Source organism: Hippoglossus hippoglossus, chromosome 17, assembly GCF_009819705.1.
Source record: "Hippoglossus hippoglossus isolate fHipHip1 chromosome 17, fHipHip1.pri, whole genome shotgun sequence".
Lineage (NCBI taxonomy): Eukaryota > Metazoa > Chordata > Actinopteri > Pleuronectiformes > Pleuronectidae > Hippoglossus > Hippoglossus hippoglossus.
The window spans coordinates 20,777,504-20,804,516 of NC_047167.1; the positions used below are offsets into that span (position 1 = coordinate 20,777,504).

Here is a 27,013-nt window from a genome sequence, read left to right on the forward strand (position 1 = left end):
TTTGTGTCAAATGTTTGTATTTCAATAGAAAAAAACTGAGTAAAGATGATTTCTACTCAATCTGTTGATAATAACAAATGGGACTCAAATGATTTAAAACAATCTGTGTGTCCACTCACCTCCAACAACAGTACCGGACCCCAGAAGGATCTGGAAGCTGCTGTCCGAGCTCCTGGTGCTGGTGGCGTTCACACTGAGGACTGTAAACTCGCACTGGATCAGGGTGCCGTTCACCACACCTCGGATTTCTGTCACTCGCTGAAAAGGCAAAGTGACATCAAAGTAAGATGAGCTAAGATCAAATGAAAATAAACCGAAACCTCTTGGTTCAAATCTCTGTAAGTTTATTTCAATACAATTTGACAGATGAAACTTAATCCGTGTCTGAAAGGTCGGGAAATTATTTTATTATCTGATTAATACGTTTGTTAAATATATACTAAATGCATTTTACCACAAGTAATATATAAAAAAATCTTAACCATCCTTATGTGCATGTATTTCACTTTCTGTTCATCCAGTTTCATATCATGAATGGAGGATAATTTATTTAATACACATTAGGTTACTCCTCGGTTTGTGAGGACAGGTAAGAACTCACCGTCTCCTTTGGAGTGACCATTCCGTCGGTGTTGTTTTTCTGCAGCGTGCGGAAGAAGAACGTCCCGTTGGTCGAGGAGTTCTGAGCACAGATGAAAAGCATGGTTGTTCCCTGAGGAGAGAGGAGGAGGAGGAGGAGGAGGAGGAGAACAAGATTTATTCCTCATGGTGAAGACAAAAGAAAATTCCAGCGTCACAAAGCGTCTTTGTTAAGGTTGGAAATGAGTCAATGATGTGATGAAACCAGACCAGACACTGGTTCAAGTTTCTAACTCTGCTTGTTGGAAACTTGTGATGAAGACTATTTTTATTACTTTTACTATGCATTGTCTGACAAAGCTCTAGTCTACAGTATGAAGATGCGCATCTTTCGGTCTGTCGATAACAATCCAAGACCCGTTGGAACAAATGAGTGGATTCAGAAGGTGAAACGCTGGAATGCTTTTACTTTGAAATGGGTTCGGAAAGTGTTGTAAATACGTTTGTGTCATAGAGAGATAAACATTGTGGTTCACAGCAGAATAAACAGAGACAATGATCTTTAACCTGATTTTTAATGTTTATCTGATGAATTTACGTCACAAACAAATGGCTGCAACACTTTCTGTATGCCTTTTCAAAATAAAAGCACTCCAGCGTTTCTGTTGATGGAATCCATTCCCGTGTTTAAAAAGGGGTTATTATTGTGAAATATTTGCAAGAGCGGAAGATGCACGGCTTCCAGGGGACTTCTTTCATACAGGGCAATAATCATATTTGTGTACATATTCAAATCAAAGCCTATATGTAAAACATACAGTAGTAGGTCCTCTGCAGAACATATTGCTTGAACTGAGAAGCTACATATTTTGCATTGTAAATATGAATTGATATTAATTTGAATATCGTGCATTGAATAGAAAAAGTTACACAACTGCCCTTCTTTGTGTATATTTATTTCTTGTACATTCAGCCTTTAATGAAATGTAATGTAATGGTAGATCTCGGCTTAAGTGATCTTGGGCTCGAAAAGGCTGGTGACCACTGCTCTAAAGCAACAACATAATAATAATTAAAATAAATTATTTATTTGTAAAAACTGCTTAAAGTTACAAAGTTCTTCACAAAAACATGAAAACATTTAAAATGAAATAAATACTTTCAATTAAAAGTTTAGATGAAGTTTTTGAAAGTATTGTCTTTAGAAGGGATTTAAAAGCAGCATTTAAAAAAAACATTTCTTCTTGTTGGACAGTAATGACCTGAACTGAATTCTCATTAATTACATGTTAATTACAGGATATAACTTGACAGTCTGTGTGTTGTCTCTATTTGATCTGTGTAAATCTGCAAAGTGTTGGATTTGAGGAAGAGGATCTTTTACAGGATACTGCCACTGATTTGGCTCTATAAACTTTTTATTTGTGAAATGTAAAAAATATATGTATTACTTGTTTGCTTTTTTTAAACGACACTTGGAAGGATGCAGTATGGGTCTGGAAAGAGCCCATTCAAGTTTTGGTGCAGATCCAGATCAGTCAATCTCTGCTGCAGCTTGATTTAATAGGCGGAGGAATGTGCTCTGTTAAGTGCTTTGTGGGTTTTACCTCTGTTGCACTAGCAGTAAGCCCCAGTGCAATGTAACCCGATGAGTTTCCGCTGAGTTGGATGGTCACGTCTGCTCCGTTGGGAGCCATTGGGGCGGTGGAGAACGCAGACCCAAACAGACAAATGGCGTTTCCTGCAGGATCACAGTTGTCTGGTGTCGCCACACAATGTTTAGAGACGCCACAGCCTGCACGAGTGATGTTCACCTGGCAGACACACAAACAAACACACACTCACTTACAGTACAAGTCACTAAAATAAGACAATCAACAGCTTCAGTCGGAGTTAAATAAGTTTTGCTGCTGGGAAGTTCAAAAATAAACATGATACTATAGCTGGGGAGTATTTTTTTTACTCTACATGTCCAATCAAATATCCAACAGTAGAACTTGTTGGTCAAACTGTCAATATGGTTGTTCAACAAATATTCTTATAGTGTAAAGAGTACAAAGGTCAATATGACACTGACGTTGATTAGGTAGAATGAAAACCAACCTGTGTATTGTTGGCAAATGATAAATGTCCGGTTCCTTTGACACCTGGGGCCATAAAAAGCATCATGGCAGCAAAGCACAGGATGAAACTTCCTTCCATTTCTAACAGGGAGAGAAAAAAGATTTTTTAAACTTCCAACACAAAAATGTCAACATTTCTGAAAGACATTTCTTCAGTAGCAGGTTTGAGCCTATTTCCAACTACATACCTTTATCTAATATTGAATAACTTCACATGTAAACATCACAAAATCATGGTTAATGGCAAGTAACATTAAATATATAACCACATGTTAGTGAGTATTATTTATATCAAAAATAAATAATACTATTGTGGAGAGATAAGAATAAATAGGAATCAAATTGTCTTTATAATACCTTGGGATGAAGATAATTAAATAAAACTTTTTTAAAACAACTATTTCAGTTTTTAATCAGCTGTACACAAAAATATATTTCAGGATTTGCCCTTCTTTACCCTCTCTAATCCTCATATTTCCTACTGTCCAAAAGTAAATAGGACTCACTTCCCGTTTCTTCCTCTTTCTTTTAAATATTGTGATCACTATCAATTTAATCCTTAGAATTAACCTACTAAAAAATAATTCTAACAATAATTAAAGAATCGAGGATAATCCAGAAATAAAGATGTGGTTTTGAAAAGGTTTGGTGGGACTTACCTCTGAGCTGTGAAAGTGACCTGTAGAGTTAAAGTGATGTTCTGAGTTCAGGCGTCAGCGCTGGTGGTGGAGATGTGGGTGATGTGGGTGGTGTGGGTGATGTGGGTGGTGTGGGTGATGTGGGTGGTTATGGGGCAGGAGGATGTATTTGCAGCATCCTGGAGAAGGTGCGGCTCTGTAAGAATTCACCTGACAACCTGTCCTGCAGGTTTGCACCTTTGTCCGAAGTGAGCAGCATCATTGCTTGCGGGAAAGTTTTTGTTGATGTCACGAAGAACTTCTGCTGGGAAATCAACAGTGAAACTTAACTTTAAATTCCATTGTTTATTTATACTTATTAAAGCACCGTTATACTAGTTAGAAGCATATATTGTAGATATTTTTGCATCCTGTCACCTGCTCATGACACTGTGTGACTGATTGAGCCAACAGTGATTTGTGATCAAAGCCGACTGTGATTGGTCCACTGCGTTTTCACATTACTATCAGGTTAGATTTTTGTCTTCCAGTAAAGAAGTTTCGATCTGTTTCCTGAAATTGCGGTTTGGAAATATTTGATTAAATCAGTGTTGGCCACCTCTCTCAGTTAAAAAAACCTAAGAAAACAAACTACACAATAAGTCCTTTGTTGAGCCTCTGCTTTTTCTGAGACGGATCCAATTTCCTTTTGTGGTTACGAGTGCGATAGAACAGTTTGTAACCAGGTCACCACCTGAAAAACCTGAAGAATGAATTCACCATCACGACATCCGTGTCTACACAGAAGTAAACAGCTATGTTTGTGACAGGGAGAAATCTCTATTTGAAAAAATCGACTGAAGCAGATTTACTTTACTGACTGTGATCTTACAGAAGGTCTTATTCCATTTGGTGAATTTGAATTGTTCAATAAGCCTGTGCCTGAAAAAGTGATGATTCCCTTGTACCTGTTAATTAACGTAGTTTAGGTCTGAGATTTATAATCCCACACACTTTTAAACCGAAATAACTTTGCTAAGCGATCATGAAATATTGTTATCCATTACGAAATTCGTAAAAATTTGTAAAAAAGACAAAATAATTGGAGTAACGCAGCTGCAGATTACTAGATACTGCCTCTTAGACTGAATCGAAGTGAAAATACACAATCAATATATTCACAATATGATCTTAATGGATAAGGGTTAGGGTTAGGGTTAGGGTTGCCTGGTTGCCCAACCTGTGCCCAGCAGGTTGGGCAACCAGGTTTCCGGATTCCACAGAGGTTTGAACAATTACCATCACGGACTTCACCCAAGCCGTGGTTTCCATCACCTCATGTGATCTACTGATGTTTTGAAAAGGGGAATTTTCAGCAGTAATTTGATCTCGCACTGGTCACACCTCTTCTCTGTAGAAGACTTTGTGTTATCGAACGTCAACTCCTACAAAAGTAATAACTACCATTTAGTAATTCATTGAGAGTATAGGTTTTCCTAGGTGACAGAAAGGGTTTTAGGTTAAAAACGTATTTTAAATACATCTCTCAGCTGAAGTGTTCCATGAATCCCACAAAAAACGCCCTCTCATGATGAAGTACGAGCTCCCGTCACAATAAAGGTCATTTCTTTTAGAACAGGTTTCTGTGATCCCCTCAACAAACAGACTTCGGGGTTGTGCAGGTTTGATCGTCTCCACATCAAAGTGGTTGTGTTTGCTCTCTAGGTTTGACCAAAATACACAGTTTAAAAAGAGCCGTGCCCCGAGCGGCGTGTGGTCGCTGACAGTAAAGAAAGGCCGAGGTAGCAGGTCTTAAGAAAGAGAGACTCACTTTACTCAATTCAATTGTATCTGTATGGCACTAAATATACAGTACACATCAATTATCTAAAGACACGTAGCGTAGAGAGGTCGAGACCTTTCAGTATTAAAGAGAAACAAAAAGTTCCCACAGTGAGCAAGCACTCGGCGTCGAGGGAGAGATAAACAACAGGAACAGTTGTGTAACGAGTCAGTGACTAATAAACTTCATTCAGACATTCGTGGTCCTCAGAGGTCGAATCCCACAGATTTTAGTGAATTTTTAAATTTAAATTACCTCCATGAAACAGAACATTTCGTGGTTTTGAGTGAAACGTCTCCACAGCACGTCATCGTGATTTAAGGTTCAAACATTCATGTTCTCGCAGGATAGATTGTGATACATCCTGGTTAAAGTTGCCACAGCCATTTGTGTTTCGTGCTAAAGAGCAAATGCTAAAACGCTAAGCTAAGATAGTCAACATCTTCCCCTGATGAACATCAGTAGGTTACTATGCTAACATGCTAAACTAAGATGGTGAACATTAACACGTTAGCATGCTAACATACCAAAATAAGATGGTGGATGTGATAGTCTACCTGCTTAACATCAGCATGCTAACATAAGAAATGAACAAAAACATGTTAGAATGCTGATATTACCATGTAGCTCAAAGTAGATTCATGCTATGCAATTTTAGTCTTGGTAAAACTAAACTATTTAAAAAAGTAAGAATGTATTAATTAAAAAATTCCCATCTACAAAGAATTACAGTTAAACATGTGAATAATTTTACCAGCAATAAACCAGTGCGAGAAAATTAAAATAAAAAAATGAATAAAAATGATTATTAGTTTCTTGGGGATCTTAATAAGCATTAAGTATAAATATGCAAATGTTGTTTCACAAATGTCCAAATATTAAATTAAACCCATAAAAGTTACAGAATAGAGGAATATAATCTTTTTGACTCTGTCAATCTGCTGTCGTCAGAGCTGGTTTCAACACGTAATCGTTCAGTGGAAAAATATTTCAGACGCTCATTTCCTTCTGGGACAAAGGCTGAAGTCACGGCTCAGGGTCTGTTGACGTAGCAAAAATGCAAAACATAGACATACCGTCTCAAAGCAACACAAATAGAATGGAAAATAGATGCAAAGTTGACCAAAAGAAACTGAAATGACCAAAACATGACAGGATATAAAAAAAAAAAATCGTTTAAAAGACAAGTTAAGTGACCACAAAGAGACATAAATGGCCAAAAAGACAAATCAAGAGGAGAACTGGCTGCAATATGAGCCTTAAGAGACAAATATATATACATTTGAGGATGCCAGAATTTAAATTCAGTATCTTTGGTATTTGAAGGTGTACTGGTATTTGTTTCCTTAATGAGTGACTGAAATAACCATTAGTTGCGGCGGAATGAGTCCCATATAGTAAAGCCACTCACACAGGAGTCATCAGGCCCCCCCCCCCTCTGAGTGCAGCTCAACCCGACTGAAGAGGTCTGATCCAACAATGACTGAAAGCACAGGGAGGGTGTGTTCAGGCTCTCGGAGATAAAAATCACACTCAATAACAACAAGCTGTGTCTCGACAACTTTTCTTTTTATCAGCTTTATTTTGGTTTTTTTTATTCTTTTATATTTTAAAGCCAGGAAAATGAAGATTTGAGCTTCTTATATTTGCACTTCATCTTCTATTAAAAGTGATCAGGTATTTAAAATCAGTCCTCATGATCACATTTGGGATCAATTTATCTACAATCGTTTATCTTTTGTAACAAATATGGCTAAAATGTGCTTTTTCTTATTGCTTTGAAATTTGATTTGATTTCTGGAAATCATAGTCCCAACCATAGTCAGTTTATAAATGGAACCACTGGTTTTAATATGCTCCTGGTTCAGCTCTCTGCTGCTGCCCAGTGGGGATCATGTATCATGTATCATGACCCATAGCACAAAATATGAATCATCTGTCAGCTGGACTTTTAAAGTCAGTTAGTTTTATGTTCATGTTTGGAACAAAATAATTTGAATAATTTTCTTTTTTTCTTATAATCATCTGTATTATAATCAAAGGTTTATGATCAGGAGCGGGTGAATTATTAGTATTATTAGTTTAAAATTCAAAGACAAAATAGCATCACGTTTCAAGGACTAATAATTTATTTATTCAATAAGAAACCAGCACCGTAATGTTCAGTACCCATATAAAAATACACACAGTGAAAATATGAAACCTCAGTAGTGTAAACGGACAAAGTGCAACATGGCACCAGGAGTGAAACACTGTCACAGCAGGTTTTACACAAACACAAACAACGATCAGACGATTTCATCACCGATCATCATTATCGTTATTTCATCTTCCTGCTGAGTTTAACTTTTGATACCTGACGACTGAACTCATACTAACTGTTTTTTAGTCAAATAAAAACACTGGTCCACCAGACGACACCATACAAACACAGTATGTGGGTAGAAAGATGGACGTTAACAGTCAAGTTTGACCCTGAAACACCAGAAACATAGAGAAACATGTTGTGTTGTGTATCTGAGATACACGGTCAAGTGTTACCATTGCACAACATTAGTAAATCATCATTATGAGCCATTGACAAAATACTAGGAGCTTCTAAGCTGTAAATTTACACCATTTCAAGTCAGAAGGTTTTGAAGAAATCTCATTTCTTTAGAGATGTTTTGGCAAAAAGTGTTTTATACAAAGCAACTCGAGGTTCAGCCATCAGCAGTAAAAAATAAAGAGGAAGATGATGTTGAACTATTTTAAAAGATTTTTGAAAATGTCTGACATTTTAGAATATATATTGACTATCTAAATATAAACTAAATTCTAAAAGCAGCAGCTTTAAAAGGCCACGCAGGGATTCCTGCTTCATCTGCTCCCTCCACAGCTATAGGAGCAAAGTATTAGTGTAAACAGCAGCGTCTCTTTCCACATCCACACATTTGATGCCAAGTAAAACTTATCAGTACAACGTCAACAACATTCAATAAGAGCTTTTGTGTGGTAGAAAGAAAGTTCCTCCTGTTAAATCAGTTATCAAGGAGGTTGAGTTTTCAATCCAGTTGTTTGTTCTGAACAGATTTCCACAAAACAGAACTCAGATTGATCCTGAATTTGTTTTATCACTTTCTTCAGAATTGGATTTGTTAAAAACCCGGTTTCCTCGTTAGGTGGCTGAGAAATCTGTGAAATCTGTGTCTTCCAGGTGAAATCCCTCAAGTTTCTAAATCCCCTCTATTGAGAAACAAGTTTAAGTTAAGTTGAGTTTTCCGTCGTCTTTGTCGTTTGGGTTGTTCACAATAAATAAAGTGTAGATTTTTGTCCTCGTCCATTAAAACTAAATATAGAGTCCGTCGTCCAGCAGAGCGCCGGATCCAGGTCTGGATCCTCGTTGGCTGTGTTCGTCCTCCCTGTGTCTCTCACTTCCCCTCTTCTCTCTGTCCCTCCTCCGACTCCCTCCATCCTCTCTCCTCTTCCTCCCCTCCTCCTCCTCCTCCTGCTCCTGCTGCTGCTGCTCCACCCCCTCGCCCCCCGCTCTCTCAAACTGCCTCCTCGCGCTCTCCACCCGGCTCCCTCGGTTCTCCTCGTGCTCTCTCCTGTGGTGACTCCTCTGATGGTCGGACTCGTGGCTTCGGTGCGACTCTCTCCTCGCGTCGCTCTTTCCGGGATCCTCTTGTTTCGTCCCTCTCTCCCTCCCTTCTTTGCTTTCTCTCCTCTCCTCTCTACCCATCTCAGCCCTCCAGTCTCTCACCCCTCGCTCCTCCTCTGGCCTCCTCGATCTCTCCGTCTTGTCACTTTCCCGTCGGGCGAGTCTCTCCACGTCTTTGCTGCTGCTTCCTCTCTCCTTATCAGTTTCTCTCGTTTTATATTCACTCTGTCTCTCTCCGTCTTGCTTGCTTCTGCTGCTGTGCCTCCTCGTGCTCCCACTTTCCTCCTCCTTCGCTTTGCTCGCTGATTTCCCCTCATGCCTCTTCCCTTGTTCCTCCTCTCTGCTGCTCTTACTCTTTCCACTCCGGTCCTCTCGTTTTGAATCGTCCGATTTCTTCTCAACTTCCTCCCGTCCTTTGACATCCACCTTTTTCTGTTTTTCGTCCGTCTTTTTGTTTGCAGCGGTTTCTTCCTTTGACTTGTCTCGCTTGCTCTCATAAATCCCTTTTACAGCCGTTATCCGGTTTTCCGTTTCTTTGTCTTTTTTTCTTCCTTTCTGAGATTCTTCTTTTAAGACTTCCTCTTTAGCTGCTTTGGCAATTTTCGCATTTTTCTGCTTCACCACTTTGGACATGGATTGGTTTTCTTCTTCTTCATCCTTTTCCATCTCACTTTCCTTCTTTCCCTCCTCCTTTGCATCATCATCCCCTGTTTCCTCCTTCTCTGGATCCTCTTTTTCTTTAACGCTCTTCTCCTCCAGCTTGCTTTTCAGAGTTTCCTTCTCCAGCTCTTTGTTCTTCTGCTCATCCTCGACCTTCTTGTCCAGTTTCTCCTCCATGAGGTCCAGCTCCTGCTCCAGCTCAGCCAGCTTCTTCGGATCCGACTCAAAATCGTCGTCGACCTCCACCTCCACCTCCTCGATCTCCTCGTACTCCTCCAACTCGATGCCTTCCATGGTTTTCTGCAGCTGCGTCTTGACCTTGTTCAGCTCCAGGAGGCCGTCCTGAAGGTCTTTACAAACCTCCCTGATCTTGGTGGCGAATTTGGTTTTGGCGCCTTTGTGGAGCTCGCGGGAGTCTTTGGCGAGGAAGAACACATCCAGAGCCAGGAAGAGGGCCGACATGACCCCTGTGGTGACGCTGATGGCCTGGGCGGCTTTGGCGGCGCCGCCTGCCGCGCCCAGAATCTGCACGGTGCTGATGAGTTTGTCGGTGTTGATCATCAAAGCTTTCCCAGCGCGGCCGCCCTCCTTCATCACATGTTTGATGTTGTGGTTCAGAGCCTTTTTGGCAGCACTCTGAGAATATTTTTCAAAGTCCCACTCCTCCAGGGTGTTCATACCTTCCTACGAGGGGCACAGAGACGAGAGAGGAGGGTCAACATTCACTTCACAACTGTCACATCACGGTTTCCACAGATTTCTCACCATGAAGTGCATGAATTTAAAGGATGTTCAGTCACATTTATGTCACTACAACTTCCTCACTGACGTGTAACTGATGACTTGATGACACCAGCTGAGAAACAAGCCTGAGTGAGATTCATCTAAATGTCTAAAGCACAAATTCAAGGTTTTCTAACCTGCACAAACTCCATGCACTCCCTGATGTCCGAGATCTCCTCCTGGTAGTCCTGGATCATCTTCTCCAGCTTCTTTCTGTCCATGTTGGAGTGAACCGCGTCCGTGATGTTCGCCGTGGCCGAGGTGATGCTGCCCGCCGTCGCCACGCCAATCCCCACCGCCGTGACGATGATGGAGGCACCGAATGTGAAAGGAGCCAGAATGAGCCCTGTGATCGTGGCCACGCTGCCGCAAACGCTGGCCACGCCGCCGCCCACCGCAGCCGACACCGTTCTCTTGTGGAACTGGTCGGCTGCGTCGGCCAGGGCCAGGAGCTCCAGGATGCGGTGCTGTAAGGACGCCCCCCGCTTGTTGAAAAGACGCACGAAGAGACGAGCGGCCATGTAGACACGATCGGCCGCCTGCTCCAAAGCCCTGAGGAGAGAGAGATGAGAGTCAGAGCTTGAAGCTCATGAGATAAAAGGTCTCAAACAAAACAACAAGCAGGCTCCTACGTGGAGAGCAGTTTTATATTTACTGCTCTTTCATGTATCATTTCAACCTTTTATTGGCCCTTGTGTTATTGCATCTTTGAACTCAACTCAAATACCAGATGTGATATTTGAGTTGATTTGTCAGATATGATAATAAACAGTATTTGATTTAAACTGTTTGGCAGATTTAAAAAAATCAAGATGTTAAAATCGTCTCTGAGAAGTTGTGGTTGATATTTTTCGCTATTTAAAAAAAAAAGTTTGTTGACCAAACAATTCACAGATGAATGAAGTGTCAAAAAAGAAATGACATTTAAAAATGATCCTTACATTTCTCCATCCTCCGGCTGGAAATTGGAAATCTCGGTCCACTCGGCCCAACCTGGAAACCAGCAGCAGAGATTATAGAATTAGCATAAAAAATATAAAACAGACAAAACTAGTTTCAGGTCATTGATTGACACATGTTGACGGTGAAATCCACATTTCCTCCTGGTGGAGAATTTCCATAAACAAATACAAAAAACACGCTTGATTTCAAATGAACATTGGAAACGTTCACACTGACCTTTCACTGTGTTCCACCACTCGATCAGTTCATCGCTCTCCTGAAAACAAACACACACACAGTCCGTGAAGAGACACAACTGAGATCTTGTACTTATTAAACACGTAAACACACACGAGCACTGAAACGCACCTGCTCGGCCTGAGGGGGGTCGCCCTCGGTCGGGTACGCTGCCATCACCGCAGGCTGGACCTCCACTGTGCTCTCCTGGGAAAAACACACACACAACAGTCACACAACTTTTAACACAAGTAATGTATTTTCTATTTTTCTATGATATAATATTCTCATGCAAACCGGTTCCGGGTTCAGCTCCTGCATCTCCACGATCTCCCCGATGATAGGCATCTTATCTGACGACTGAGCAGGAGAAAAGAGGAAGATATTCTTATATTGTTTTAATTAAAAAAACAAGAGAGGACAAAGCATTAATGTAGAGACAGGACATGTTTATCTGACTCATATAGAATCACTCAGGACAATTTTAACATATGTTTTTGCAACGTAATGTATAGAAACCGTGCAAAACAAGGTATTGTTAGTGTATTTTAAACTTTTTATGAGCCTTTCAATCATTAAGAGAATGTTTATATTCATATCAGCATACGTATGTTTCAGATCTCGGACGCAGCAACAGGACAATCTCCACATACCTGTGAAATCTTTGGCATTTTAGGAAGAGTTTTCTTGATTCTGAAAGACACAACCTGAGGAAATCAAAGAATAAAAAGAAAGGATTAGAGTTTGAATCTCAAACTTCTGTTGATATCGGACACACGTCCTCATTAAGTAGAAATCCGTTGAGAGTTTTAGTGACGAGCAACTCACTCGTCTTTTCTTCTTGATCGTCCTCCTGCGTTTCAGCCCCCCTCCCTGTGGAGCCTCCATGTCCACGCTCTCCTGCAACACAGGGAAAACATATATATCTGTTTAACAGCCGCACAGGAACAGTCAGGTGATCCAGGAGTTCATGACTGTCTGATGACCTCACATTTATTATTGTATTTTAATCTGTTTTATGTTCTATTTTGCTCACTCTTGACCGTGTGTACGTCCCAGATTATTCTCCATCACATTAAGAATAACTGTAAATAGAGAATAGAGAATCTCAAATGCTCAGTGCTGAAATGATCGTACCTGTGGCTCCAGAGTTTTCGGCGTCCTCCTGAATATCCCAGCAAATCCTCCTTTAGTCTCCTGTAATAAGATAAAACATGAAGCAGGAGGAGCTCACACAGTCAAACTCGTTCACTCACTGGACCAGACTCACCTTCGTGTTGCTTGAAGCTTCAATCAGGTTTTCGTTACTGGCAGACGTCTCACGCTGATCCTCCTGTAAAGGAATTTAAGAAAAATATATATATAATGCAATAATAATGTAATGTGAATAATAAAAAAGGCAAAAGAAAATCAGATCTTAATAAGGATCTTAGAAAAAGGAAGAATCTGCACATTTAGATCAAATCCTCCGAGATTCACTGTCTTCAAACATCTGTCATGAAACTGTAGAGACGGAAAACTTGGTTCCACGATGAAAAACATCCTTTCTCTGGATTGTTTTCCTTCCTGCTCCTTAGAGTCGTGTAATTATTGTGGTAAAACCAGTGAAAAGTATTCACATATACGCAGGAAACCAAATATTCTCGTGAAGGTTCAGTATTTGATGAGAAGCTCTCACCTCGGCAGCATCTGTGAGACTGTCCCAGCTGGAGGAGAGGCCCTTCGAGTCCCTGAGCGGATCCTGGAACAGTTGAAAAGTGTAAATGTGAGATTTCACCGACGTCAAAAACAAACATTCACATCCACACATGAGAAACCGAAGCAGTTCACCTTGATGGCCACAGAGCGCGGAGCCGGTTTGGGAGATTTTTTGAAGATCCCTGCAAGTCCTCCACTTTTCTCCTGACACACGTGAAACATCGACAAATTAATAATCAATAAAAGGAGAGAAACAGAATTAGTTGTCATTGACGTGATCGTCAGAAAACAATTGTACCTTCGCTGTGTTTGCTTCTAACAGGTTTTCAGTGCTGGCTGATAATTTCTTATCTTCGCCTGAGTTTGACTCCTGAACAAGAGGAAATAAGAAACAAGAAACACGTTAATACTCAAGTTCGGTGTCACATGATGTCGACTTTACATACAAAGTTATGACTGCACCTCGTCTGCGGCTCCCTCTGCTGCTTTTGGAGTTTTCTTAAACATCCCACTGAAAATACTTTTCTCCTGAAAACAGACGCATCAGGTTGAAATGATTTAAAAAAAACATCAGAACAAACATTTAATGGAGATAAAATATAAAGTTTTTCAAATGCACAGGAGTAGTTGTATTGCAGGCTTCATTGCATTCAGATAAACTTGTAGTGTAGTTTCGTGGCGGTGACAGTTCTGCACCTTGGTGTTCGTGTTTTCGGACAAACTGTCGTTACTCACCGTCAGCTCCTTCCGCTCGTCTTTGTCCTGCGTGAGGGAAACAACGATGATCAGTTCACGAGCATCAGTCACCATCAGCAGACGACCACGATGCTCAGGGCGTCAACCCCCCGGACTCACCTCTGCTTCCTCTCCAGGCGCTTTGGCTGTTTTCTTGAGGAGGCCGCTGAAAAGTCCACCTTTCTCCTGACCGGCACAACATGAAGATACAGGGATTGGATTAGTGAGGAGGTCAGAGGACATGAAAAGATGCAGAAGAAGACGAAAGAGACTCTGAATCTGTGGCTCTAGCTCTTTTCTAGTATTGAGTATTGTCGTATTCTGTAAATCATTGGACAGACAAGTCATTATTGGCTGTGACAGAGGTCGTCTTTATAAAACACACTTTGATGATACTGACCTCATCGAACAGGTTGTCGATGCTGGCCGATCTTTTGAATATTCCCCCGAGGCCTCCTTTCTTCTCCTGAAACACAAACTTCACTTACTTTTCTCAGTAAAATAAATTCAGAAACATAACGTATCAGTGAAGATGGAGACGAAAAACAAAGAGGAGGAAATGCATTTCGGTGTGAATCAGACGTAAACAACACAACTATTTTCTAGAATCGGGTTTAATTTCCCCTAATTCTTGTGATCAAGATCAAAAGTGGAGAAGTGGATTTGACTTTTATTTATTTTAGAGAGAAACACCTTCTGGACGGTCGTGTCCGTCAGATTCTCACAGCTTCCAGAAAACTCTTTTCCAACTTTTCCCTCCTGCTCCTGAATTCAAAACAAGAAAAACAGTCAGAACAGAATCAGATTCATCCTCCAGAAAAGTTTGAATCATTTTTGATGAGTCACAGTACCTTGTCTGCTGCAGCGCCCTCTGCTGGTTTCTGCGGCTTCTTAAACATGTTGCTGAAAATATTTTTCTCCTGAAAATAATTTGGTGAATCAGTGAACGATCTGAAAAGCATTTATATTTAAAGGTTTCAGCTGCACGTCCCCGCTCACCTTGGTGGAGCTCTTCTCCGTCAGGTCTTCGCTGCTGCTCGACAGCTCCTTCTCTCCTCTTTCCTGAAATACAGAGGAAATCAAAATCTGAGTGAAACACGTGGTTTTATGTGACGGTTTGAAATCTCTGAGCAGACTTTTTATTCACCGGTGACTCTGACTTCTCTCCCGAGGCTTTGGGAGTCTTCTTGAGGAGTCCGCTGAACAGACCGGCTCCTTTCTCCTGACGGAAGCAGATAGGAAACGAGCTTTAGGATGAGACGAGCGTTTAAATATGTTTAAATGTTTAGAAACTGAACTGTTTCAGTAACCTGCTTGTTCTCAGAGAGATTCTCACTGCTGCCTGAGAGCTCTCCATCAGGAGATCGATCCTGTAAGAGATTACAAGACGTGGTGAAGGTGAAAACATTAGAAATAAGGAGATGATATTTGATGAAGCTGCAGTTTCCTGGTTATTGTTCCTAGTTTCTACAAGAATTTATTACTTTGATGGTGGAAAAGGTTTTGAAACTCAAATGCAGAGTCAATCTTCATCAGATCGGATTTAGTCATAAGAAAAAAATGTCAGTTCAGGTTTGTGAGGAAAATATGAAAAGTGACAAAAAATGCAAACGATTAGAAGTGTAAACAACAACTAGTACTTTACGTTATTATTCCTCAATTCTATCATTTATAGGTCCATATTCTAAGAAATAAAATGGTTACCTCCTCAGACTGAGCAGCTTCTGCAGGTTTGGTTGGCTTTTTGAACATTCCACTAAATATTCCAATTTTTTCCTGAAACACAAACACGTTCACATGTCCGAAGGTCCTTTGAAGAAGTTTAGTTTGAAAAGCTGCTGTTTCAAAACAAGCCCCTCACCTTGGTGTTGTTCTCAGACGGAGCTTCACTGCTGCCGGTCGCCTCAGCGTCCTGCATCAAAGGAAAAGATGAAAGTCAAAACCTGCTGCAGATTAGAAATGAATTTACTTTCTTCAACAAGTAGTGCAAAGTCAGCAGTTTAGTCAAAAGTCTGCTTTGACTCATGCACCTTTTTCAAAACACCTTTAATACACTGATGTAACATTTCTTACTTTCTCTGTGGGAGCGTCTGCAGGTTTGGACGGCTTCTTGAATATTCCACCGAACGCACTTCCCTTCTCCTGAAACACAGGGTTTTCTTTATTTACATTATTTAATCCTAACAATAATCAATCAGTATAGAACATGTGACTGATTTTCCCTTCATTTCAGTACTGGACACGTTTCCAAACCCACCTTTGTGCCGGACGCCTCCGACAGACTGTCGCTGCTCGCTGAAAGATGTTTCTGTGCCGACAGATTCTCCTGAGACAACAATCACATGCTCACATCAGATCATGTGATCGGTGACGTCATGCACAGTTCAAACAGTTTTTCGAGGTATCTCTGCCTCTTACATTGGGAACATACAGTGTGTGCAGGGTAAACTTCATCCCTCTGAGGCTTTTAATTACTATTTATTTAGAACAAATACATAGAACAAGGCTTGTGTATCACCGCGATCGCCATGACAACAGATCACGTACAGTGTTTCCAGAGCACCTGTAGTTTGGCATCAAGAGCAACTGGGACTTCTGGGGCAGTTCATTGTTTTGCATATATTCAATGTTTGCTTTGTATATGGTGTCAAAGTTTTTTGATCAGATGACAGATCCACTGTATCGTATATAAAGACACAACCATGATGAGAGATGGAAACATTTGGTGAATGAAGTGTAATGAGACGTATTTTAACTTTGAAAATAAATAAAACGAGGTCATATGAGTCAGATGACGAGTCTCTAGTGTCCTGTGAGGAAAGAATTTGACTCTAACAGCCAAGGACGGTAGATTTACTGTCTCTTAGAAAAAATTTCCTTTTCAGCCGTGACCATAGGAAACATGATAATGTGCTGGGTGTCATGGGATGAGCCGGATTATAATGGAGAGCCAACCACACCCAGACGGCTCAAACCGGCCCGGAGCCAGTTCAGGTTTACAGAGCTCACCCAGTGTCAACCAGTGTCCCCCAGTGTCACCCAGTGTCAACCAGTGTCCCCCAGTGTCACCCAGTGTCACCCAGTGTCCCCCAGTGTCCCACAGCACAATGAAACAGCTGTTTCTTTAGATGTAGATTTAGATTTAAAAGTGTTTATGGTCTGTTCGGAGCAGCTCCACGGAAACTACGGGTGTTTGTACCTCTCCGGTTGTTTTGGGAGTTTTTCTGAGGAGTCCACTGAACAAACCACCTTTCTCCTGCACACAGAAAGAAAACATATCGACATCAAAGGGACGATTTAATCAAAATCCATCTCAGGAAACTTCATCTTCCAGCGACTTCAGCTCAGACGTCATGTTTGTGTGTGTGACTCATGCAGCGTCGCTGGGTGCGTCTGTCACTTCTCTCACCTTGTTGTCCGACAGGCTGTCGCTGCTGGCGGAGAGTTCACCGTGCAGCGGCTCCGCAGCCTAAACCAAAAAAATGTTACTCGACCTGTGTGAACACGAACGCTCACTACACCTACACACAGACCTGGGACCAGTTTCACAAAACAATAGTGACACAGGCGTGTTTGCAAATGTTGCAATGACCTCATTACTGCAGAACCGGAGCAGGTGACTGGTAATTCAGGAATCAGGTGCATCAGATGTTACATAACAGAATTGTAAAAGTATGTTAATAAATCACCTCCCCCAGTCGAGGCCCTTCTGACAGTTTGGGAGATTTCTTGAACATTCCACTGAAGACGCCTCCTTTCTCCTGGTACACGGAGAAGAAAAGAGAACAATGAGATACAGAAGAATTCGATGGAAATGCCAACGGACGTCCTTCTCAGTTTGTAAAATACAATCGTACTTTAGTGCTGCTGTTCTCAGACAGATTCTCGTTGCTGCCTGTCCGCAGCGACTCCTTCTCCTGAAACACAACAAGTTCAATGTTAGGTTAAAAATAAAAAAAACCCGTTGAGGTTGAGCACAGACATCTCAGCTACGTGATCATTTCCAATAAGCAAATCAGCAACACGGCAGTTATTTAAATCTTCCTCCTGTGATGTTATGACGATAGAAAAGCAGATAAGAGACGGAGCTTTAGGATGAGACGAGCGTTTAAATATGTTTAAATGTTGAGAAACTGAACTGTTTCAGTAACCTGCTTGTTCTCAGAGAGATTCTCACTGCTGCCTGAGAGCAGGAGGCAGGAGATCGATCCTGTAAAAGATTACAAGACGTGGTGAAGGTGAAAACATTAGAAATAAGGAGATGATATTTGATGAAGCTGCAGTTTATTGTTCAAGGATTTATTACTTTAATGGTGGAAAATGTTTTGCAGCTTTCATCCAGTGATTCATCCCTTTAATAAACTGATAGAACATTTCTTACTTTCTCTGTGGGAGCGTCTGCAGGTTTGGACGGCTTCTTGAATATTCCACCGAACGCACTTCCCTTCTCCTGAAACACAGGGTTTTATATTTACGTTATTTAATCCTAACAATAATCAATCAATAAACAACATGTGAAGTGAAACATGTTCACATGTCCGAGGTCCTTTGTAGAAGTTTAGTTTGAAAAGCTGCTGTTTCAAAACAAGCCTCTCACCTTGGTGTTGTTCTCAGACGGAGCTTCACTGCTGCCGGTCGCCTCAGCGTCCTGCATCAAAGGAAAAGATGAAAGTCAGAACCTGCTGCAGATTAGAGATGAATTTGCTTTCTTCAACAAGTAGTGCAAAGTCAGCGGTTTAGTCAAAAGTCTGCTTTGACTCATGCACCTTTTTCAAAACACCTTTAATAAACTGATGTAACGCTTCTTACTTTCTCTGTGGGAGCGTCTGCAGGTTTGGACGGCTTCTTGAATATTCCACTGAACGCACTTCCCTTCTCCTGAAACACAGGGTTTTCTTTATTTACGTTATTTAATCCTAACAATAATCAATAAATCCATATAGAACATGTGACTGATTTCCCTTCATTTCAGTATTGGACACGTTTCCAAACCCACCTTTGTGCCGGACGCCTCCGACAGACTGTCGCTGCTCGCTGAAAGATGTTTCTGTGCCGACAGATTCTCCTGAGACAAGAATCACATGTAAAATGTTGGAACTACAGTTTAAACTTCTTGTGTATTAATGTATCTGCTCTTTAATATGAGCCCAAGTTAGTTTACATCCCGATATATTTGATCAGATGCGTGTCTGCTGACGACCGGAGCTCCACATGTTGAGACTTATCACAGACTGACCTGCCCAGATGTTCCCTCTGCAGGAACCTTGGGAGACTTCCGGAGAATCCCGCTGAAAAATCCTCCTTTATCCTGCTGACGTCAAACCAGTGAGTTCACACCATCAGATACATGATAACCAGAACGTCATAATCATAAACGTCACCTCTGAGCTCACCTTGGAGGCTTCAGACAGATCATCGCTGCTGCCCGACGCGTCCTCACGTTGCTCCTGGAGACAAAAAGTTCAACATGACGATCAGGATTAAACTGATTTAAATCTGTGAAATTATGTCACTGGACTTTTACGTTACCTCGTCGGCCTGAGCTGCTTCTGCTGGTTTCGGACTTTTCTTGAACATCCCGCTGAATATTCTTCCTTTTTCCTGAAGCAGACACAAGTTATCACATCAGTCAAAGTAGATTCATTCTGATGAAGGCCGGGTCATCGCCACACGTTACTGTACGTCTGTGTGTGCACGGTAAACTCACCTTGTGGTTTTCAGACAGACTGTCGCTGCTCGCCGACAGCTCGCTGTGAGCGCTCAGACTCTCCTGAAACAGCAACATTCACAAAAACTTTATCAGACGATGATAAAATAAAACCCAAAGTCCTAATTCTGTCCAAACTCAGCTTCCGACAGAATCAGACTGAGCTAACTTAACGTCTTCTGGATGCATCTGCACATTTCAAGCAAATAAACCTAATACCCATAATGTAAAAACCTATTATTGAGACATTTTAGAAGCAGCTCACCTGAGCCGGAGTCTCCTCTGCTGGTTTGTCATGTTTTTTAAAGATTCCGGAGAAGAGGCCTCCCTTCTCCTGTGGTGAAACACATGGGACAACATGATGAAGGAAACATGTGTAAACATCTGTTTCTATCAATGTGTTCCCATTAAAATTAACTTTTTAAACATATTTGTGGATCTTTTCTCATCTTTGTTGCACACGTGTAAAAAGCTGATTACTCACAGAATTTAAACTTTTCAACACTGTTAATCAGCTATTTGACTTTAGACTGATATAAACCTTGTGAATCTCTTTTCTTCTTCATGTAAATTACTCTGATTTCTGTTTTGTTTGATGAGGTTTGCTGGAGCCAGTAAGTCGAGTCTGACCTGAGGCTGTTCAGATGTTTTCTCCTCCACTTCTTCATCTTCACGATCACTGTCTGTTTTACTGACCTGCTGGTGAACACAACACAGAGTGAACCGGCTGGAAAACATCTGGAACACTGGAAACTCTGTCTTAAATTAATTTAAACTCACCGTCAGGGAAGGATATAATTTGGGTGTTTTGCGGAACATCCCAGTGAGCAGACTTCCTTTGTCCTGAGGAACCGTGGAGAAAACAAATGTACAGTTTACCCAAATTATTATATATCATATAAAACCCCTGTACAGCAGAACAGAGATTAATTTATGATTTTATTAGTTTGGGACAGAAAAACATTGTTGATCTCTCACCTGTTTGGATTCTGTGTTTTTCTCCGGCTTGTGTTTCTCTTTTTCTGCAGTTTGTTCTTTCTCTGCGGCTCCGTCCTCTGAGCCGGGACCTGGACTCGGATCTCTGCTCACCTGAGACCAGAATCAACGAGATCGTCAGTAACACTTGACAAGAGGTTATATGCTTATAGATTAACAAGATTCACAACTAAACCCTCTCCAGGATTAATAAAGGATCCTTTTATAATATTTCACCTGTTTTTATTTACAGCTGCTCTGCAAATATAACAGGGGCCATTTGAAATGATTTCGGTGGGACAGAAAAAACCATAAAAGTTTAACTTTGGTGATAATCCAGAACTGTTTCAAATCTTTATTTATTTTCTAATCAATAAATTCAAATTAGCAAGATGCAAGAAAAGTGACTGAACCATTAAGTTTGGAAAAATCTGACAGGATTTCGTGGCCTGATTTCCAGGGTTCACACACTTCTTGAGGAATTTAGTTAGTAGTGTCCCAGGTTGGTTGAGAACCAGAGACGTTAACGGTCAAACCTCTAAACTTGTTGCCCTCAGACACCAGAAAGTAAACACCCGAAGCAAAGACCAACATTGTAAAGATGTGAAAAACAATAATAATAATAATAATAATAATAATAAGTGGCATTTATTCCCCAACAGGCTGAGCAGCAGGTAAAGCTGAGGCTGAGATATCCCAGAGCAGAATAATGAAGGTTAGCAGATGAGTGTCATTCACAAGCAGCTGCTACCAAACCACAGATACAACATTTCAACATCTTTAAAACCAAATGAAACACAAACAGAAAACTCAGCGACCAGTAACACCATTAAAACCACTGTGCACACAGAGAGAGAAACCCTGGAACCTGCAGCCGCCACCAGCAGAAAACACTGAAACACAGCACGGCTCTTTGTACCTTAGGCGACGACTTGAATTGCAAACCTTTCATTACTCCCTTCAGACCGCCCTGTCAACAACAGTCACATGTCACCGACCGGCCGACAACAACAACACACATACACGTGTACACAAAGAGAGACACACACCGGTTTGCTGCCAGGAGCCTGTTTGGTCGAGACGTCGCCGCTTTTCTCCTCCTTGTCACAGTCGTCAAGCACATAACTCTGAGGAGGAGGAGGAGGAGGAGGAGGAGGAGGAGGAGGAGGAAGAAGAGGAAGAAGAAGAGGAAGAAGAAGAGGAAGAAGAGGAAGAAGAAGAAGAAGAAGAAGAAGAAGAACAAACGTTGACTTAACAAATTCCCATCAGAAAAAAAAGCTTTATTAATGTACTACATCAAAAATATTATTTACTGCACTGTATTAATTTAATGTTATTTGAACTCCGGTTTGAATGTTATCAGAATCATGTGATGCCGACAAATTTACATCAACAGTGAATCATGAACCCACACCCACTGAACACACACACACACACACACACACACACACACACACACACACACACACACACACACACACACACACACACACACACACACACACACACACACACACACACACACACACACACACACACACACACACACACACACACACACACACAACCTGTTCAGCTTCTTATACAAACTGACACATGACTTAATTCTTTATAAATTAATTAATTCCTTATACCTGAATTCTTTCATGTTTGTCTAACTACCAAGGAAATGTTCTGAGCAGCCAATAGGGATTCAGGGTTTGACTCGGCTGCTGAACCGACATCAGGGTGTGTGTTGTCAGAGTAGATGATGTATTAATACATGTTTAACAATTTATTATGATTTACAGGTAGAAATTTCTCTCATTTTTACACAAATCAGAGCAGAACTTTTTGCTTTTCAATCTTAGTTTGAGCCGTTTTTCCACAGAAAGAATAAAATGATTAACTGGAGACAGTTTCAAAAACATGAGTTAAGCTTCGTGTTCTTCTATTTTTCTGCTATTTAAAAATCCACTAATACTGAATGTTGTGCTCTTCATTTATTTATAGTTTAAGAATTGATATCATCAAATGGAAGTTACATTAAGGTGAGTAATATGAAGCCGAGTGTGCAGAGAAGAGTGTCAGGTGCATTTCTTACAGTGAAATTGGACGTTTTCTCCTTCTGGCTCCGTCGGAACATTCCCGTCAGGACCGGAGGATTGTTCTACAAACAAACAAAGCACAGGTAAAGAAAGAGGAAGACATTGTGCACGAGCTTCATCAATGTGGTCAGAGGTGGAAACCAGCACTTCTACCTGAGCTACCTGTTTGAAATCTGCTTCATCTTTAGGAGCAGCCGCTGGTTTGTTATTTTCTCTCTGAGGGGAAGAGGAAGCACGTTTCACTCTGACATTTATTCAAAAAGCACAAAGGAATGTGACGTTTTATTGTTTGTGTACCTGCGTGTCCTCCGTGTGTGTCCTCCTGTGGTGGCTGCTGCTTGTTGTGTCCAGTTCCTGCACAAAAACACACACAAGAAGCCCAGAAGGTACAATAACATCAGAACATGATACTGGAAACAGGAAAGAAACACAAAACCTTCAGTTGCTCGGGGGGGGGGTTTATCTGTAAACTGTTCTCACACTCCTGCGACGCTGACTCACTTTAATCACATTTTAAAAAGTTATTATCAGCACAACGCAAACATAAATGTTCCCACAGTACACCGGGAGTCGTATTAACAGGTCAATTCAAAATGCATCGCTGGTTTCTGGGAGCTGAACCTTTTCTCTGCGTCGATGTGCAGCCAGAGGAGTTTCAGACGACTTCTCTGTTCTGTCTCTTTTCCCATCATCCTGACACAGACGGAAAAAAGAGTCAATAATCCTCTCAGGGTATAAAAGTAAACATATGCATAGTATTCATTAAAATCAATATAAAAGACACATAATAAATAATTCATGTTCATGTTTAATCCAAGATGTTACGGATGTTCATTTTGGGCATATTGTTCCAACATAAATGTTTTGAAATAAATAGATAAATATCTGTAATGTAAGATTTTTAAAGATTATTAAAGTATTAAAAGAAAAATGAACATATAAACAAGTGCAGTAAATACCTCATTGTTTGTCACTGCTGTTCTTTTTATTCTGAATTGTGTCTGAGACAGTTCCTGGACAGAAAAAAAAAATCAAAATCAAATTCTTTCACCTAAAGAGACCAAATCACATTATTTCCTTCTCTATAGTTAGTGACTCTTATAAAACCTCTTACAAAAGAACACGTACGAACATCTTCTCCAGTAAAACCCAGACATTAAACAATCTACTGAAATGGTGCCAGATGTTTAAAGCGCGTTGGAACCACATCTGCTCCGTGGAGACTGAACCCACGAGGAAAATACTTCAAACCAAAAGCAACTTCACCTCACGACCTCCATCTTATAAAAGGTCAACAGGCCGACAGACAAACACAAAAAGCCGACCGTCTTCAAGGTCGTCTGCCGTGCAAATGAACCAGAGACCAATAGTTTGTTCACGTTGGACTCACAGTGTCTGAAGGTCGAGGAGGAACCACAGGAGTCGGTTTCTCTGGGTCACTTCTCTTAGTCTGGAAAGGGAATTTCTGATTTCATTATTTACACAAGCGAGTCGTACACCGAATAGAACTACTACAACAAATACACGTCAGCAAACACATGAGTCAGGGAACTCGTGGAAGGTTTGATTCCCGTACCTCAGTGGGTTTCGGAGGAGGTTTAGGCTGCAAACACAGAGGACAACACTGTGTATTAGTACATATTCTGTGACATTATATCAGGACGTATTATATTTGATCTGATACAGAATCAGTGGAGCGTTTTCTGTTCTGGGTGCAAAGGTTCTCACCGGCTTTGGTTTCTTTTTGACCTCTGGCTTCATCATGCACGGCTCCATCGTCCTGTGGAAACAGCACCGACAGGAACTCTGATGAATATGAATATTTTTGAATATATATTTGAAGCAGGTAACAGTGATAAAATGTCCATCTCATTGACCGAGAGCACAACATGATGTCTTTACATGTTTTAGCTGCACAACAGCACATAACTCCCAAAAATATTCAATTTCACATCACGTAAAACTCAGAGAAAGAATAAAATTTAACCATTAAGAACCTGGAACTTTAAAATATCTGCTAACTTTGCTGTGATAAATTCGCGAACCTATGGAACAAGATGATGTCTCAACATGTCTCGTTTTTTACGCAGCAACAAATCAAATCTCCAACTTCGTTAATTTTACACAACAGGGGATTTAAAAAACTACAAATTCGGAGGGAACCTGCAAATATTTTATATTTTTGCTTGGAACATCGAGCACAAGATGACGTCATCACACGGCATCAAACCAAACTCAATAATATTAAATTGATCATAATGACTGAGAGAAATAGAAAATTCTCACATTAGAGAAGCTGGAAACTTCAAATATTTGATCATTTGACTTTAAAAAAAATGACTTTAATGAGTCATCACTCATCACAACAGAAAATAACTTTCTTTCAATGAGTGAATCAGCACTTAAAAGTACAACACTCCAGAATTATCAGGAGAACAGAGGTAACGAGACAGTACTTTAATCATATTCAGGAGTAGAATACGTTCAGCTTGTACTTCATCTGGTGTAGAAACTAGACAGATGAATACTTTAATGACCCCGATCCTCCAGTATCTCACAAAACAGCCAAACACAAGAGCATAATGACAATAAAAGGTGAAAATGAATAAAGGATAAGTTCACTGCAGTGAGATGAAAGTCACCAGAACTACTACACAACTGTGACCGTGAAGAAGTATCTGCTCACGAGATACTGACAGATCAGATACTTGAAGTAGAAGGTGAAAGACACAAGTAACTGAGGCAGAGTGTTGAAGTATAAATACAGATTTAAAGATAAATAACTTGTGCATTTAAACAAGCGGTAAAATTATAGTGCAGCAGATGTGAGAGTATTTAAAAAGAACAGGTGAAAACAGTGCAAGAGTAAAACTTAAAAAAGATAAACACCGGCAGCAGATCAGCAGCATTATGTAACACAATGAGAGGAATGCAGTACAGAGAGACACAAAAGTAAGTTTTTGAAGTGATCTACAAGTAACTTGGAAAGTGTAGTACTTTGTGTTGAGTGTTTCTATCTTCAGGTTTTCACACCAGCTGATCCTGTGTCAGTGCAGCAGCGAAACATCAGGATTAAAACACAACGAGAAACTTAGAGAAAAACCCAACAACCCAACTGGTTTCCTACATGTGGAGCCTGACCTCAAAACCTGCTGAGATCCTCGGACCTGACGATGAGTTTTAACTTTCAAACTAAAAGTTCACACAAAGTCAGAAACTGAGGCGGCGTGACGTCACTCGGACCAGTATCACCCCCCCACCGGACATCAGACAAAAATCTAAAAAACTCACTTTTCTTAATGGATTTGAGGAGAAGCGGCGTGAAGCGGAGGCTGCTTCACTGACATCACATTCCCAGGAGGTTTAACAACTTCTCCACACCCACAACATCTGCACACCGGGGGCGTTCAAGAGCCGCAAGAGAACCCAGGAAATCAGAGCACTCCACTCACACCTCTCTGCTGTTGTTCTGCTAATCTGCAGTAAAAGATGTAGTTTTATCTCAGTGATATTAAAGCGTCAGCTCCACTAACACATGTGCTATTTTTAAATGTGTGTTTTTAATATACTACACGTATTTTAGTTTTTCAAATATTTAGATTTTTTTTGTTTGTTTTTCTTGTTTTCTAGTAAATAAAAGTTTCATTCTGGTTTTAGTACAAAATAAAATAATTTGGAATCAAATCTAACACCAGTATCCATAAATTATAAGAAACAACCCCAGACCAGCTGTGATATTTTTGTTTTGTTCTGTTCTGTTTTTCTTATTTCCTCATTTATATATTTAGTTTCAACATTTGAAGTTAATAAATAATGAGAATGGGGCTGGAAAAATAAAAGTTTCTTTCTGGTTTTAGCACCAAAGGGAAACATGAAGATTAAATTAACACCAGTTTCCATAAACTGTAAAAAACTGATCCACCCTCAGGTCAACATCCTCCTTCAATCTACACACAAGCATTTTTTTATGCAATTTTAAAGACAATACTCAAAATAATTATAAATCACCCTTTCCTATATTATCAATTATAGTAATAGAAACATGCAATATTATATATTTAGACACATTAAATGCAAAACAGCAACATGCAAATCACCGTTAACAACAGTTGTTCATGCAGCTTCTACTCTCTCATCTCATGTTGCCATGTTTTGTGTATTTACCTCCATGTCGAGTAATCACAAATATTCCCCCCCACTGCAGCGTTGACAACATCACACAGGTCAAACAAAGCAACTCAAAACAAACCCACACACGCCCTGAGAGCCTCTGAACCACGAGAGACACCAGAGAGACACCAGAACATGTCTGTGACGTGACACAGGGACATCCTGAGGATCAGGATCAGGAGTGGAATGTCTCACCTGGGTGTCTTCAGTCTGAGAG

The 27,013-nt window shown here is 40.6% G+C and overlaps 2 protein-coding genes across 2 annotated transcripts; both read right to left on the bottom strand.

Annotated features, from left to right (window-relative positions):
* LOC117778827 (putative ferric-chelate reductase 1) lies at positions 1-3,429 on the bottom strand. Its single transcript, XM_034614662.1, has 6 exons — positions 3,362-3,429; positions 2,683-2,783; positions 2,192-2,393; positions 602-717; positions 104-258; positions 1-61 (listed from the first exon to the last, which is right to left on the bottom strand). Exons 2-6 carry the CDS (start codon positions 2,779-2,781, stop codon positions 22-24), a joined length of 612 nt encoding a protein of 203 aa, XP_034470553.1. The 5' UTR covers positions 2,782-2,783; positions 3,362-3,429; the 3' UTR covers positions 1-21.
* LOC117778372 lies at positions 3,409-27,013 on the bottom strand. The gene is made up of 52 exons (XM_034613875.1): positions 26,992-27,013; positions 24,355-24,406; positions 24,203-24,229; positions 24,017-24,076; positions 23,586-23,639; positions 23,248-23,319; positions 22,924-22,980; positions 22,780-22,842; positions 22,623-22,688; positions 21,589-21,666; positions 21,459-21,509; positions 20,543-20,653; positions 20,345-20,407; positions 20,195-20,263; positions 19,830-19,898; positions 19,565-19,627; positions 19,387-19,458; positions 19,251-19,304; positions 19,094-19,168; positions 18,854-18,922; positions 18,667-18,735; positions 17,715-17,774; positions 17,547-17,618; positions 17,267-17,326; positions 17,057-17,113; positions 16,115-16,183; positions 15,931-15,999; positions 15,719-15,772; positions 15,562-15,633; positions 15,156-15,227; positions 15,005-15,079; positions 14,857-14,919; positions 14,709-14,777; positions 14,551-14,622; positions 14,258-14,323; positions 13,978-14,043; positions 13,819-13,884; positions 13,585-13,650; positions 13,421-13,492; positions 13,255-13,326; positions 13,103-13,165; positions 12,695-12,757; positions 12,562-12,621; positions 12,253-12,324; positions 12,078-12,131; positions 11,722-11,784; positions 11,557-11,631; positions 11,425-11,464; positions 11,187-11,238; positions 10,383-10,797; positions 8,674-10,146; positions 3,409-3,519 (listed from the first exon to the last, which is right to left on the bottom strand). The coding sequence occupies exons 2-52, from the start codon at positions 24,400-24,402 to the stop codon at positions 3,409-3,411; spliced, it is 5,103 nt and encodes a 1,700-aa protein (XP_034469766.1). The 5' UTR covers positions 24,403-24,406; positions 26,992-27,013.